General features: G+C 38.8%; 2 protein-coding genes across 2 annotated transcripts; both read right to left on the minus strand.

Moving 5' to 3' along the window:
* Window positions 1-2,006: 2,006 nt before the first annotated feature.
* On the minus strand, window positions 2,007-3,700 carry LOC146300770 (zinc-alpha-2-glycoprotein-like). The gene is made up of 2 exons (XM_084668980.1): window positions 3,645-3,700; window positions 2,007-3,075 (listed from the first exon to the last, which is right to left on the minus strand). Exons 1-2 carry the CDS (start codon window positions 3,698-3,700, stop codon window positions 2,007-2,009), a joined length of 1,125 nt encoding a protein of 374 aa, XP_084525106.1.
* A 5,466-nt stretch (window positions 3,701-9,166) lies between these two features.
* On the minus strand, window positions 9,167-14,029 carry polr3glb (RNA polymerase III subunit GL b). Its single transcript, XM_084669564.1, has 8 exons — window positions 13,781-14,029; window positions 13,419-13,552; window positions 13,143-13,272; window positions 12,841-12,909; window positions 11,131-11,187; window positions 10,412-10,500; window positions 10,125-10,241; window positions 9,167-9,723 (listed from the first exon to the last, which is right to left on the minus strand). The coding sequence occupies exons 2-8, from the start codon at window positions 13,536-13,538 to the stop codon at window positions 9,637-9,639; spliced, it is 669 nt and encodes a 222-aa protein (XP_084525690.1). The 5' UTR covers window positions 13,539-13,552; window positions 13,781-14,029; the 3' UTR covers window positions 9,167-9,636.
* Window positions 14,030-17,499: the final 3,470 nt, after the last annotated feature.

A 17,499-nucleotide genomic window follows, 5' to 3' on the forward strand; every position in this document is an offset into this window, starting at 1 on the left:
ATTTACAGTACATAGATATTTAGGCTCTATACATGCGTTCAATATACTTCTGTTATGCGTGTGCCCCATTTATAGATTTTCACTGTTGATGTAACTATGCAATGTTACCTGATCAATTAACTTCAATAAAGTTGCAATAAATAGAGTTCCTATCGTAGTCTATCCCATCCTTGCTGGTGATTGAGAAGGTTTGACCCATGGTGTCATGTTTACAGATCATCCAGGGCCACAATATACTGTAGTATATTTAGAGAGAATATATAAATAGAGATCATGTACAGTAACACCAAGTGCGTGTCATGGAGGTGTGGCTCAGGGAGCTCCCTCTGAACAGGGTGCGTGATAGCGCGTTCAAGACATTACCCTTCTCCTGCTGTTTACTCAGATCATACTGTTGTATTGTACAAGTAAATGTCTGAGAATGACAGAAAAGTAAACTACATTATTGGGTCTAAAGGGGTTATTTCAGGTGCTTCAAGTGATGTCAATATCTGAAATGATTCATTTTAAACTAATTGATTTAGCTCCTTTAAACTCACGTTGACTCAAACTATTTGGAAATATTAGTTTCAAGAATGAAAAATCCACTTTGCAGAGGGCAGGTGAGAGACTCTTGTGAGAGACCAAAGAATCTTGGTGGCAGATATTATGGCAGAGCCTGATTTAAATGCATCAGTCCTGCATTTTTTTATTTCACTATACTCTTTCTCTCTCCTGTCACACACTATTTACATTAGACTGCCAACACCAGTGTTGTCTGTAACACATGTTGGTCAGAACGCTGTGCATATGTGTGTACAGAGTGTGGGTATGATGGGTGCATGCTGAACATGCACTGTCCATGTGGTGCATTTGTAGGGGGTTTAACATTGGCCAAACAACCATAACTATTCCCCTATGGTTTAAAGGAAGAGGGGAAACTGAACAGTGTATTAACATTAACTAAATAATGACAATACCAATGGAAATTGCAGTAATTTGACTCTATGGTTTAATCAGAGCATGAATGGTCAAAGTATGGTTAAATGAAATATACATTTAATAACATCGCAAATTAATGAAATCAATTACAAGGCAATCATATTACAAAATGAAGGCTTTAAATCTTACCTACTCTATCATGATTTTTGTGAACCAGAGATAGAAAGCAAGAGGTGAGGAAGGAGAATGAGTAGGACAAGCTAAAGCTGAGGAGAATGTCAGAAGATGAAGAATCCACAGAACAATGCTTCACAATTCCCTTTATACCCAACAACAACCAATCAGACATCTTGATCCTTACTTGTCAACATATGACTATAGCATTGCTACAGCAAGTTATACAATGAGGTGTGAGAGCCATCAAGTAGAGACTCCGTCCAGCAACTCCAAATATTAGCATATGAGAGGTGCGGGCAGGGTGACACCCAGTCCTACACATTTTTTATCAACTTTCATTGAGACTCTAGTTTGACCCCTTTTGTGTGTACCGACTGCAGAGTGATCCATTTGTATACTGAATGAGACTAGAGGGCTCTTTTTGAAAGATACTCTTAAGAAATTTCTGAGTAGTCACTTTACACACTGTCACTTTCAGCTCAATATTGCACTATTGTACTGTACCCCTCTTGTCTTAGGTTAGTGTAGGTCTTGTCTTAGGTTAGTATAGGACTTGACTTGGGTTAGTATAGGTCTACAAGGTCAGTATAGGTCATTATGTGTATTACAGGTCTAGTATTTTGTATATTGCATACTATTTGTGTATTAGATTTATTATTATAATATTTTTTTTGTTTAATCTTATCTTATCATAGATGTAATCTATGTTCTTAGTACTTATATGTTATGTTCAGGTTGCTTTGCATTGTCTTGTCCCAAGAATTTCAGTACCCAGTTTGACCTTGTGTTGTTCGCAGCACCTGACAATAAAAAACTTGAAACTTGAAAGAAATCTGTACTGCAGGCAGACAGGCAACAAATTGTACATCCTTATCAGTTTTAGCAAGAGTTTTAAATAACAGTTTATATCACTCGTCAGAATGAGTGGATGAGTTATTTTTCAGGGGGGCATCGATGTTGGCAGGCTTTTGCAGAGCCGACCTGGAGTCAGCACACTTCCTCACCCACCTCACGCACATGACAATGCTGAGAACCATCACAGTCATCACCATCAACACCACTGAGCTGGAAAGGATGGTCAGACGATGTTCACGCGAAAACTCAGGTTGCCAGCTGATGTCCAACTTGTTGTCCAGACTGAGGTGAGAAGCGGTGCAGGTGTAGTTGTGTCTCTCTCTCAGCTCCTTGGAGGTGATGTCCAGGGTCTTCCTGACTTGGTACAGTCCATTCATGTTGGGCAGCACTGCCCCCCCTGTGAGCTCCTGCTCTGCCACAGGCTGGCCATCCCTCAGCAGGGTCAGGTTGATGTGTCGGGGGTAGAAGTCAGTGGCCAGGCAGCTCACCTGAGCCCCTCCTGGGACTGCCTTCTCTATGAACCTGACTCTGGGACGCACCCTACGAAGCACCAATTTCTTTTCTTTTTCTAGTAAATATTTCAGACCCTTTATACAAGCGGGTAAGTGGAATGTTTGTAAAATTGTTTTGGCATAAGTTAGCTCTATTTCATTTAATTCCAACTGCCAAGGATTTCCAGTAAAGTATGTATAGTGTGTCATGTTGTAAAGCAATCTATCAGCATCAATTCCATCACAAGCATCTCCTGCCATAGAGATTGATGCACTGTTGTCCTTCATTTCACATCCTGCTATTCTCTGATATACATGAATCCCTGTGGTCAAATTCAACCTTTGTTTTACAGAACTCATTCTTTCTTGCATTGTAAAGTAATGGTAATTCAATATATACACTTCCTCCTGAAATCTGTCCTTTTCATTTGTGGTTCCTTCTTGGCTGGAATAAACTAGCTTCTTATCTTTTGAGTCAAAGTAACCAACTTGAACATCATCCAACATCAATGTAACAGTAAATTCTGGAAATTGTGTCTCTCCTGTGATATATGTTGCCAGTAAAAACAGAGAATGTCTTCCAGAACCTGAAGAAATTAATATTAATATATTAGATTGTGTTGACGTTTTTCTACAGTATGGATCAAGAAAAACTTTTGTGCTATCTTTTTTTTTTTTTAATCTTTTTTGACTTTGTGACAAGGTGTAACCCCTTACACCCACAGATAATGTTTTATGAAAACGCAAACACAAGGAGAAAACTATTACTACGTGTCCTTAATATGTCCTTAAGTTCTTTCAATATGGAAGTTGACATTGAAAAACTAACAACTAACATGAAGCTAATTTTTCATCACTGATTAAGTATAAAATATCTATGTTGAATATGACCACTATATTCACATGTAATTACAGGACTGTGGGTATAATAATGTACCAGTAGCGAATGTCAAAGAGCCTATCCTATCGCTCTATCATATTATGGCTAATTGTCAAATACTACATAAGTTGTTTCATAAGATAGTGTAAAGTATGTAGTCCATAAGGTTCTTACCTGCATTAACAATGGCGTGCAAAGAAAAAACTAATAGGAAGACCCAGAAGGTACCCATGTTTTTTTAAGTGCTCACTATTTTGAAGCCTTCTGTGAATGTTTTCATGAGAACATTGGAGACCCAAACAAAAGCCTTGATAGCTCACCTCTTAATGTTGTTGATCCAGACAAACCAGTTTATGTGGCCTGTCTCCAGGTACATTCCACCATCACAAACTGACTTTTGAATTAATCTTGTAGATCGGTTGACATGAACAGAACATATACAGAAAACTACTTTGCAGAACTGTTGTCCATATTTTATTCAGAAACCAGCTAAACTGGACATGGTACATATCTATCACGACTTATCTTGTATAAAATATATGAATGTAATATGTCATGCCATCTGCTTGTGTCAGAGAGTGATACAAGGATTGGATCTTCACTGCTAAGTTTGGTTAAAAACATATATACAAATAGAATTAAAAAAGAAAAAAATCATTGAATAAACCCACATTAGGTGGCCAAATAGCTGTAGAAGTTATTGTATAACATCAAATAGCCAATCTATAAATGTATAGTTCTCTCTTTTGTTAGGTTCTAGGAAACATTCTATGTGGATGTTAAAGATAAGAAAAATATAAAAGTGATAAATACTAACTGAACAAGCTGATGACCATGGGATAATTTTCAAATGAGAATTATTTTGGGTGCATGCAATGACAAACGCTATAGTATGGCTTCAAAATTTACAATTAGGAGGCTAACAAGTAACACTAGCAGGTAGTAGCATTGCTACGAGTATTATGCTAGGTTGCTAGGTAACTGAAGCTAACGAAAGCTAGCTAGCTTTCGTTTTAAAAAAATAACTCACTCTGGTGGCAGCGTCGGTAATATTTAGAACTCACTCCTCTAAAGGCTAAGAATGTTTTGTTTTGTGAATATCTGGATATATAACATGTTTTGTTTTCTATTTGTGATGATTTAAGGTCATGACAACTGTGAAAATCCATGTTTTGTGAATTAGGAACGTAAAGGTGTGATCCTTAACATCTTTAAAATAACCCTAAGTCATTTTAATCAACTCAATTAACATACTGTCGATTTTGGCAGAAGCCTCCAACAAACAGTTAAAGCATACGTATTTACATTGTATTACCATACAGGATGCTATGTGTTCCTTGGTTTTAATTCCCAGCAAAGACAAGTTTCCTGATGTTATTTGATTGGTTGAATAACTTTCACATGAACAAGGAACAATGAGGGTGAAAGTGAAAGGAGTCACGATTACTAAGATAAGGAAGATAAGATATCTAAAAATGCGTTTTGATGTTTGGTTTTGTCTTTATTTCTACACCCTTGCAAATGCAGGTACGATAAGTACCTTTAAGTTGTATTTGTTTGACTAACGTGAACATTTCTAGAAATGCTGTGTAAACATCTGTAAGCACATGGTTGTCATTCATGTAACCTTGTTATAGTCTGCTATAATTTCATTTACATTAGGTATAATGTTTTTAAACTGAATTATATGCTGAACATCCTGAATTAAAAACTGAAAGAGAAGCTGAATAGAGAACCTTCCTATTTGTGTAACAAAAAATACATTAATAAAACTAGCACTGGGTTGTAACATTTTAGCTAATGTTTGGAATATGGAGAAGCTTAGTTCCATGTCTGTTTCAGGTTCTGGAAGACATTCTCTATGGATGTTGGCAACAGGGCTGGACTTAGGGAGGTTGGGGCCCCTGGGCTTGAGTAATTTTTGGGCCCTACCTTCTATACATGATGACTTTAAATAGAACAAAATGATATATAAGCCTACACAAGCTATGTATTAGAGCTACACGATTCTGGATGAACTGAGAATAAAATAGAGAGCATGATTCTGAACAAACAACTAAACAAAATAACAGAATAATGTTTCTTTCATTGTACACTTTTGTAATGCAGGATTTTTAAAATTATTTTTTTATATATAACAAATGTAATGTTATGAATCTCTTCCAATGAGTCATTGCTCAGGAAGTGACTTCTTACCCTGTACAAAAACATGATGATCATAAAACAAAACTGAATACATCCTTTTGTTCTGACACCTGGTATATGTATTTTATTTTTGATACATTCTAATAGACATTTGTTGTACCACATCAAAATGTAACTTATTAACTAAAATGTGTTTGAGCTGACTAAGTTTACTAACTTGTTGGGGTCTGAGCAGCAAAGCAGCGTAAGCACCCATTGAGTTTCTTCCTATTATTACATTTAGTCATTTCGCAGAGGCTCTTATCCAGAACAACTTACAGTAAGTACAGGGATATTCTCCCCGAGGCAAGTAGGATGAAGAGTCTTGCCCAAGGACACAACATCATTCAACAACTTTGTGATTCATAGCCTTACGCCCTAACCGCTCAGCTATCTGACCCCATTATTAGTAGGCTAGGCATAATTATCTTCTTCTTCTGACATTGAAGTCTGGAAGCTTACAGAACCGTAAGGTAAACATGTTAGACATTTGATTGGGGACAGTCCCTTGATTCCTTTCACTAAGTTTCATGCTTGAAACTATTAACAATGTGTTGTTGGTGTGGTCTTTAAACTAGAAATACTGGACTATGGTACAGTAGTAATAAGTAGATTTACTGTTGAAAAGAGTGAAAACATGTGCTTCCATCCATGCAGTGTAATGTTTGCAGGTTGCCACTATGTGGAGTACTGGAGACATTTTCTGCAGCACAAAGTTTTATTGGAACTGAAAAATAGTGAGATGTCTGTAATACACTTTATATTTACTTAATACATCCTAAACATTATAAATACACAAAGATTTTGGTAGATTTCAACATGGACAGCAACATTTCAAAAATTAAATAATCTTCCCATTTTCTTATGCTTTCTTGCCATTGACCATTGACTGACTACATGAAGTTGTAAAGCATTTTGTCTTTTTATTTTTATTTTGTTGCAGCATATTTTTGAATAATATAAATAGTGCAACTACATTTGAGTACTAATCTCCTTTCAGATAATCTGAATATCTGATGGCATTTTTATACATTTTTGCATTTCTAGTATATGAATATGTATTTACAGTACATAGATATTAAGGCTCCATACATGCGTTCAATATACTTCTTTATGCATATGACCCATTTATAGATTTTCACTGTTGATGTAACAATGCAATGTTCCCTGATCAATTAACTTCAATAAAGTTGCAATAAATAAAGTTCCCATTGTAGTCTGTCCCATCTTTGCTGGTGATTGAGAAGGTTTGACCCATGGTGTCATGTTTAACAGATCATCCAGGGCCACAATATACTGTAGTATATTTAGAGAGAATATATAAATAGAGATCATGTACAGTAACACCAAGTGCGTGTCATGGAGGTGTGGCTCAGGGAGCTCCCTCTGAACAGGGTGCGTGAGAGAGCGTTCAAGAAAAGTAAACTAGATTATTGGGTCTAAATGGGTTATTTCAGGTGCTTCAAGTGATGTCAACATCTGAAATGATTAATTTTCAACTAATTGATTTAGTTCCTTTAAACTCATGTTGACCATACAAAATATTTGGACATATTAGTTTCAAGAATGAAAAATCCACTTTGCAGAGGGCAGGTGAGAGACTCTTGTGAGAGACCAAAGAATCTTGGTGGCAGATATTATGGCAGAGCCTGATATTTAAGTGCATCAGTCCTGCATTTTTCACTATCCTCTCTCTCTCTCTTTCTCTCTCTCTCTCTCTCTCTCTCCCACCTCTCTATATTCTGTCTCAGGCAGTGTTTCAATCTTTCTCTCACTTTCTCTCGCTCTTTCTAACGCGCTATTTCTCTCTCCTCCACCTCCCTCCCTCATTCTGTCACTGAGGCATCTCTGCCAGCTCTAGTTTCAGCCCAGCTCGGCATTAGTAATCTTCCACAGCACTTAGCTGTTTCTGTTTCTTAGCATGAGCTCTGATGTGTGTTCCAGACAGACCTCAGTGAGAGGAGTGTTCGTCTGGGAATGCATTGCAGTGCTAGGCTCTGGTTTGCATGACTTGTCTTGTCTCGCTGTTTGCAGATTTTTTTGCAGCCCTTTTATTTTCACCTGTTTTTTGCAGCTCCTTGTCTCCATGTTATGTATACACTCTAGGGAACCTCTGGGGGGCATTTTGAGGAAAGTAGTCCCTTTATATTAATGCTATCAATGCATGAAAACATTCAAAGACATATCATAGAGACGTATTTCGATTACTATTAAAGAATTATCAGAATTGATGAGACACTTGAGAAAAGTCTTCACAAGGAATGCATTCATTATCATACCATTTGTTAGAATTACAAATCAATCCGAGGTCATTGTGAAAATCTCTACCCAAAATGCTACAAATCCACTTAAATCTGATCATATTTAGTGGGGGCCCTTTGTCCAAAGGTCACTCTTCTCTTACAATGGCACTTAGTGAGGAAGAGTCCTTCAGACAGACCATCAAAGAGATAGAAGTACCTTCTCCTGTAGCAGCGAGAGTCCCTGCAACGCCCAGCCCTTGAAAAAAAATGTTTAGTTCTCAGTCCAAAGCCCTTTTTAGGAAGTGGGACAGAGATCAGGGGGAGGCAAGGGGACATTGCCTCTATGTTTTCTCTAAGTGGCTTGCCATGGCCACAGGTTACTTGGGGCCAAACATGTTCAAGTGACCTTTTCTCATCACTTTGTCATTGCTCATGACACCATCTAAACAAAACCCTTATCCAAATGGCCTTGGGCATAAGTACAAAGGTATCAGAGCAAAGTAACCGTACTTATCCAACGGTAGCAGTTGTGCAGTCTAAAATTGTCTGCAAGAGCCCTTCCATTGAAGCGTTGAGTCATGAATCCCTGTTGAGGGATGCCAATAGAACCTGAGACTGAGCCCTGGCAGATTTACAGTGTGATCAATCAGACCATTTATTCTAGGGTCTTGCGCTTGATCACAATGTCCCCCAACAAGATGTTCAAATGTATGACCACTTTGTAGTGGCTCTCTTCAAGTAAAACCTATAGTACTCAATGTAAATTTCTGTGCTTCTTCCCAGCACCATGACGATGGCTGGTGTATCGGCAACATCTGTAAGCCTGTCACACACTATTTACATTAGACTGCCCACACCACTGTATTTATTTGTCTCAAGAGCTTCTTACATAAAATCGATTCCTGTCCACTCTATGTATTCTTGCCACTGGTGGACTCAATTGCTCCCGATGCCCCATGTTGGAAAACAATGCAGAAAAAGTGACCTCTTAGATGCCCTCTGTGGTAGATGAACACGATAAAGTGCCCTCTTTGGCGGCTCAGTGTGTGCAAGATGTGATAAAGTGCCCTCATGTCTGCCCTTCCAGTGAAGAAAACATGATGCGATGCAATCTAAGGTGCCCCTATGTGCAAAAAAAACTTGAATGATGAATTTCAGTATAGGAAGAAGTGCATACTTCATGTAATCATGAGTCATTTTGGATTACTATAATAAAGTAGTGGTTGCTATGTAAACATGGTGTATTGACAGTGGTTTGTTTTGTCTGGAGCTTACGCATATCTCTGTATGACGCCACCTATTGGTAAGAGCACTTGTGTACGAAGGCTTTGCTTCAACAAGAGAAATATCTCAAAATCATTAAGAATTAGCTGCCATTTTTTATCTACATCTTTCTTGAACAAAGAAAGTATGTGCATGATGTAAATGTCTTATTTCACTGCACAAATGTTTTTAAACATTAAGATTAAGACAACATTAATATAAAACTCTTAAAAAATGTTGTAAAATACAGAAATATAGACATACGCAACACAAAAAAACATTGACGGGACATCTATACATCTAAAACTTCTCTTGGTCTAAAAACAGACTTGTAAACAGCAAAACGCTAAAAAACAGTGCAAAAGTTGAAATTGACAATGAATGGTCATCGCTTATAGAAAAGATGTTGGTGTACCAACATTGATACATATTTTTCCCCATTAAAAATATACCATCCCACAAAAAAAAAAAAACTAACATTATAAAACATTACAAGTCATGTAAAAACCTACAAACTTACAAAAATAAAACAATAACTATAATTTCTCTGTTCTGGAGTGTCACATGTTTTCCCCCCACCGGAGTCATTGAGTAACGTCATGCTTGGTAACCAGTTATTTCATCAGTAAATAGCCTCATCCATGTTGTCATCGCTGTCCCCCCCAAACTCCTCTCCGTTGTCAAAGTAGGACATGATGTAATCGGTCTCCTATGGGGACATGAGATTTATTAGGACACACTCAGGAGTAAACAAAGATGCTCACCACACAGGGTGAGAACCACAGAGGTAACTTCTGTATGGAGGTTTAACACAAATCCTGTATTTCCTATCAAAAAGTATTCATATGAAAATGCACCCACAGTTCTCAAAGGGAGAAGGTTAACCTGAGAGTTTATTTCCCAAACTCAGATTAAGTCTGGTCCAAAGCATAAACAAATGTGATGAGGTTTTCCAACTAGAAATGTGAATATGTAAATTGACATCAATTTTGTAATCCAAGATAGCTTGAATAGTGCCTGGTCAATAAAAACAAAAAGCAACACTTTAGTTGGGGGTTTGGCTAAGGTCATGAAGATAAGGTAAGGTATGTAACATGTTAGGGTGCACACCTCTTCAAACTCTTCCTCGTCGTACTCATTGTCGCCCTCCTGCACCTCCTCCTCTTGCTTTTTCTTCTCCCCCTCTTCATCATCCGAGCTCACCTCCTCCTCTTTCTTCTCCAGCGTCTGAAAACACATAAAACATTGTGTCTGCGATGCTTTCAGTTTTTACCAAGAGCTTCTCCCATAATCGTTTACTTTGCTGCATGCCAACAGAACACAATGCTTGGTATGTTTCTGCTGAATGCCAATGGCCAAGTGATGAAGAAGCTGTGGCAGCTGCAGTAAGGACTAACCTCCAGTTTTAATATGATCTCTTCCTTGTCCACTCTGGATTTTTTACTAGGTTTGGGTCCCACTGGAACCTCCACAGTAAGGAAGGTGTCTGTGTAAGAGGTATAAAAAGGAAGATAAGAGAGCCATTAGGGAACCAAATTTCCATCATCTATCCCCAACCCTCTCCCAGTCTTCCTCCATTCCCTTCAAATGCCACTCATTCATGACACTGCTCTATATTTAGCCCCACAAATAAAAAGCGGATAATTTTTTCATGAGACGGAAAGTGTCTTTGTCGTCTGCCTGCGATGGCTTTATCTTATCTCTCCTTTCACATGGAAAGCAGAAAGGCAAATGGTTTCCCTTGTGTCTCTGGAGAAAGACCATGGGTCACACAAACGCAGCTCCTCTCAAGACACCTGTGTCTGTGCCACTTCACCTATACAATGCAAGCTGCCCAGAACTTACAGAGCAAGGAGGACCAGAGGTACATTTGCTAGCTGAGGCAGACCAAGCTAATAACTTAAGACCATATCATATTTACTGTATTCTGTTTAAATGTATACTTGCATACAAGCATTTTATTCCTTCAATAAACACAAATGAAGGCAAAATATCAGTAACACGTGTGAGAGAAGACCAGACTTTTAAAATGTACAGAATAAAAAAGTAAAAATGTATGTCAATCAATGTAATGTTAATTTAATTAACATTATTTGGGAAATAAGAGTTCACTTACTCTCTTTTTGGGGTTTTCTCACCCGTATTCGAAGCTCTTTGGGCAATCTTTTCCAGTCTGCAATGATAACAAAATACACATTCTTGGACACTGACTAAACTTCAAACACAGCAGAGACCTTTCTAAAATGATCCTTCAGCATATCTCCATCAAATCCAGTTTGGAGAATGCAGCCACACATTGTTACCTAACAAGGCTCAGAGTGACAACTTTAATTTCTACCATTTTACATGGTTTGGATCACTTGACAACTTCAATCAGGCTGTTGCACACTCTGTTACATCGGTCACATCTGGGAAGGACCAGGGAATGATTTCATGCTCTTTATGGGATTATATTATTGACTTCATTAATCTTTGTTTAACTACATTATGCTGGTAATCAGATCATGCTGGCTGCTACTAGTCCATGCTGAGCAGTTTCTCTCCTGTTCTGTCTCAGCTCCCCCTCACCCTGTTTAAACGTTCACCATGTTTGGCATCATCATGAATAATGAGACTCATTGTCCAGGTTTTTGTGTTTTCGTATTTGTCCATTTGCCAACAAATAGTTTCTCTGAGCAAATGTTCTGTGTGGCAGTTTGGTAGGACATATACCGTATTCGGAAATAAAGCCGCGGCCTGTACCCCGATTTTACTGTTTTCTTGTGGTTGTACGGCTTATATTTTGAAGCAGGTTATAGGTTTAAGAACAAAAGAAGTGGCTTTGTCCCAAAATCTCTACAGACCGTGCAGCTAATTTAAAGCTCAACACTTGAACGGGGGCTTATTACTTGAAAGATGAATTATTTACTGTGTCGTTACACTATCAGGGCTTGGAAATAGTGACTTGCTAAAGTAGGCAAATGGATAGTAGCAGTGGCGGATCTAAGGGGTGGCAGCTGCCACCCCAATAAAAAATACTTAAAAAAAATATATATGCATTTAGCAGACGCTTTTATCCAAATTGACTTCCGAGAGCTTTACAAAAGTGCATAGGTCTCTCATCATAACAACACCAAAAATAGTATCTGCTGGTTTACATGCACTAACATATACTCGAGAATATGATAAATGTTTGCAGTGGACGTATTTAGGCCAGGGAATTGGCTATAAAATATTGAGCAACACCCCCCAAAAGATTAGTTCATTTTACTGAACGAAATTCAAAGAACCGAGTCAGTAAAATGATCCGAACTTCCCATCACTACTGGACATACTATCCACAACCGAAGTGAGTTACACAATACTGTAAGATCGCCTACATTCGTGCATTGCTTGGTATTGTAGCGACAATGCTTTTAGTACCCAGAATGCCCCGCGGCAAGCTGAAAAGCTACGAAGTTAAGGGCATTAGCTTAGTTAGATAAGCATTGTTCGGGGTTCTAGTGTTCGTTCTGTTTTGATATGTGTAATGCTATGTATGGTCTGTAGTTAAATCATTTGAGTGTTCACCCTGATTGTGAATGTGAATGTTGTCTAGTTAGATGGCTATCCAAGCTGTCCTATGTGAAAGTGGTGTTGGGTAAATAAACAGTCGGCCTATATTCCAGTGCGGCCTAGACTCTGATTTACAAACAGAAAGTTCCAATTCTGGGGGGATGCAACTTATAGAAAATGCAGCATATTTTTCGTAGAATACGGTAATCACTGTGGTGCAGTGGCAAGAATGAGCAACCTGGATCTCAGCACCATGCAAGGTTATTGAAACTTTGCTGCACTGCAGACTCACCAGGGTTCCACTCAATAGTATTGTCCGTAGGCTCGTTGTTCTGGTACTTATCAGAATAACGCTCCACATCTGTAAATTAAAGAGATATGTATTGGGACAGAACCATCCGGACCCTCTCCTTTCATATATCAAGTGTTTACCTGATCACACTCCTTCAAAGGCAAGCACTATAAAACTGCCAAAACTACTATCAAACGATGGCACTAAAATATATTTGTTTATTTGGAAGGCTTTTATGTACAACATTTTGAGTTTGTGATTCGGTCTACGACACATTTATGTCATAGACATGCCAAGCAGACCTTTTTGTGGGGCAGCAGGACGGATGTAAAATGGCAGGGTCTTCATGGCACCTCTGAACTCCTGCTTCAGGGCTAGCATGTACTCTAAGTCCTCTCCCATCACCAGAGGTACCGGCTTGTGTTCCATAGGCTACCAAGGCATAGAAATACTCACTTTAGCCTTTCTTATATTTTAAGTATTCCTTCCTAACACACAGCGCTTTGTAGTCAGATATTATTGTAGCTAAATATATGAGAGGGATAAAATACACGTCACAGATGACAGAATTAACTTACGGGGAAAAGAGGAGTGGGCTGGAGAATGGAAGGGGGCAAATTTTCCCCTTTCCCAATCCCGACTGCTTCCACACTGAAGCTCATGTGGCCCCTTCCGCGCCCACGTCCCCTACCGGCCATCGTGGAACAGTAAACTTGGGATGGGAAATGAAGAGTAAAACGGAGATGGTTAGTAATTGTCATTGAACATGCCAACAAACTATCGAGACAAATCCAGGGGGGTGGGCTATTACAGAAATCATGCTTTCTGTTACCTGGTAATGCACATACTTTAAAGATGCACAAACGTGCAAATAAAAATGATCTAGAATATTAAACAATGAAATGTTGAAATGGAGACTATATTTTCCCACCCATTTTACCTTCTTAAAAAACTTCACGTACAGCTTAGCTAGGCTTTGAAAGATGGAAGCAAAACACAACTGGAGTGTTTCTCATAAAGCGATATCCAAACAATTTGGATCGCTGGAAACCCGTGCAATTCCTTGACAACTGTCCATTTTAAAAATCCATCAAATTTGAACTTTAACTGTATTATATTGCTAACATCTGTCTGAAGACAAGTGCCTTAAGTTGGTGGTCAATATTCTTTGTTTACATTATCTCGATGTTCTCTGCAAATGCAGTTGTGACACTATTCATTCACTGCCCCCTGGTGTTTCGGAGCTATTTATGAGTACTGAGACACTGCGTTCCTTACTAATGTTGCAACGGACATGCACGACAGAATTAATAGCGTTGCTCCATCGTCTTGTAAATTGTTATAAGCCAAAACATTTAAGACTGCGACTTAGTTGGACTTCAGTGATAGCTTGTGTCTGTTGCTCTACTGGACGTATGGAACACAAGCAGTTTGAGCAGTTACAGTCTTTGGGATCTTCCAAGTACAGCTATTACTGATATATCAGTCTATAGACTTGTATCTGCCTATCTTTCAAATATGCACAGTTGGGTCCATAAACATTTTGACATCAACACACGTTTAGTTGTATTGACTGTTTACCATAAGGCCGTAGCCTCGGAGTCAACATTGGGGGAACGAATTAAATTTGTTGTGATAATTTCGGATAACATGGGTGGTTGCCTTTCGTTGCGTAGCACATTTATATTTTTATTTATATATAAATATATTGGGAGGGGGGAACATTTTACCAGATTTGAATATTATATATTAATATATATATTATGATTACAGCCTTGGTTTATCAAAACATATTCAAGGAACAGTTAAATAATTAATATGGGCTGTGTCTGAGCTTCAATTTAAGGGTATTATCATATTGGAGGGAGGGTTTAGGAATTCCAGCTCAATAATATGCTAATATGCAACTTCTCCCTTGGTCCCCCTTCTTTTCAAGGGACCAAGAGTAATTGGACAATTGACTCAAAACCTATTTCATTGACAGGTGTGGGCTATTCTTTGTTGTGTCTTCATCAATTAAGCAGGTAAAAGGTCTGGAGTTGATTTCAAGTGTGGCATTTGCATTTGGAAGCTGTTGCTGTTAACCCACAGCATGCGGTCAAATGAGCGCTCAATACAAGGGAAACAGGCCATCATTAATTTGCAAAAAAGAATCCATCAGAGAGATAGCAGGAACACTAGGAGTGGCCAAATCAACAGTTTGGTACATTCTGAGAGAAAATAATGCACTGGTGTGCTGAGCAACACAAAAAGGGCTGGACGTCCAAGAAAGACAACGGTGGTGGATGATCACAGGATCCTTTCCATTATGAAAAAAAAACCCTCCACAGCATCCAGCCAAGTGACAAACACTCTCCAGGAGGTAGGCATATCCTTATTCAAGTGTACCATAAAGCAAATACTTCACCAGAGCAAATACAGAGTGTACACCACTAGAGTCAAACCATTCATAAGTCTCAATAATAGAAAGGCCAGATTAGACTTAGTCAAAAAACATCTAAAAAAGCCAGCCCCAGTTCTGAAACAGCATTCTTTGGACAGATGGAACTAAGATCCCCCTGTATCAGAATGATGGGAAGAAAAAAGTATGGAGAAGGCTTGGAACGGTTCATGATCTGAAGCATACCACATCATCTGCTAAACACAGGGAGGCAATGTAATGGCATGGGCATGCATGACTTTCAATGGCACTGGGACACTAATGTTTATTGATGATGTGACAGAAGACAGAAGCAGCCAAATGAATTCTAAAATGTAAAAGATATATTGTCTGCACAGATTCAGCCAAATTCAGCAAAGTTGATTGGATGGTACTTCACTTTACATATGGACAATGACCCAAACATACTGCAAAGCAACCCAGAAGTTTTTTAAGGCACTGAAGTGGAACAATCTGCAATGGCCAAGTGAATCACCTGATCTCAACCTGATCGAGCATGCATTTCACCTGAGGAAGACCAAACGTAAGGCAGAAAGACCCACAAATAAACAACAACTGAAGACAGCCGCAGTAAAGGCCTGGCAAAGCACCACATAGGAGGAAACCCAATGTTTGGTCCATGGGTTCCAGGGTTCAAGCAATCATTACCTGCAAAAGATTCTTGACAAAGTATGTTTGTTTGATTTATGATTTTTAATGTGTCCAATTACTTTTGAGGACCTGAAATAAGGTGTATAAAAATAGTTGCAATTCCTGAACGTTTGGTACAATATTTTCGTTGAACGCCTTGAATTAAAGCTGAAAGTCTTCACTTTCATTTGAAATCCATTGTGGGGGCAGACAAAGCCAAAGTTACTGTCCAAATGTTTATGGCCCTAACTGTATGTATTTAAAAGATGGTGTAAACAAATACAGAGAGATATACTGCAACAAAGTTGCTGTGCACTAATACAGATGTCTGTTGGGTGGGATGTTATGTCTGGCTTGTAAAAAGAATATTCAGGTTATAGTTTAAATCCTAGTCATCCTTAGCTCAGCATCCTGATGTAGCTTACTTGGGGATGATTTCGCACCTGAATGATCGTAAGACTTAACTTGTCAGTCAGACAGATATTGTCAGCCTTGTGTGTGTGTGTGTGTGTGTGTGTGTGTGTGTGTGTGTGTGTGTGTGTGTGTGTGTGTGTGTGTGTGTGCGTGTGTGTGAGTGTGTGTGTGTGTGCAAGAGAGAGAGCGGGAGTGCGCACACATGTCACCGTGGGAACGCTTCTGTAGGAATCCAGTAAATCAGTTGCCATAGAAACTGTGTTCCATAATAGCAACAGTCACTGAATTAGTATTTTATTTAGTCTGGGTACAAGTACTTTCTCCTTCCGCAGTTGTTTCAAATGAATTGGGAGCATGTATATTTCTTCTGTGTCAGATGACTTAAATAATGTTTGATTTTGCTTTGTTTCTTTGGTGCATTTAAGCGAAATTATATGAACAGTTCTTAAAATGCTGCAACTGGTTTTGCAATGAGAATATCAATCATACAGTAATAAAGTGCATCAGCAGTTGTGTGTGTGTGTGTCTGTCAACTTATTCATAAGTCCTTAAATATACATTCAGGAAGTCAAAAATATATTTTCTGAAGGTGGGAAAACAAGTGTAAGCCTATATAATGTGCCTGGGGTTTAGGTGTGAAATATTGTTGCAGATGCAACTTATGGGCAGGATTTAAATTGCCTGCCTTTCATCACCTAAAATGCAACTCTAAAACGTTTTCATATGCTCACTTGACATCCAAACAGCCAAGTTTAAACAGAAGTAGGCCACCCTGCTAAACGGATCGAGCTGACCACCGACTGTCTAGAAGACTCAGAAAACAATCCGTCTTAGTTTAACAGTTTTTCTTTAGTGTTTCACACACATCTTTTGGTGTTGGATTTGGTGATCAAATAGCCTAGCTAATTGAACACTTCAGGTTTAACATGAATTTACATAAGTTTATGAACCTGATTGTCGAACTCAACGGCATCTTGCTTAACATTCTGCTACCTTGCTGCTGAACAGTCAGGTTATATCTCTCCCTCCACCCCCTCTCTCCCTCTCTCTCCCCATCTGCCTGTCAAACACTGGGATCATCTGAGCGTGTCGTCTGCTCTCAGCATCTTCGCCGCGTTCCTTCCATGTGAATTCGATGAGTGGGAGCGCAAGAGCATCTCTTCTTCTCTCCAACC

This window comes from Hypomesus nipponensis, chromosome 2, assembly GCF_054491055.1.
Source record: "Hypomesus nipponensis isolate SF chromosome 2, ASM5449105v1, whole genome shotgun sequence".
Lineage (NCBI taxonomy): Eukaryota > Metazoa > Chordata > Actinopteri > Osmeriformes > Osmeridae > Hypomesus > Hypomesus nipponensis.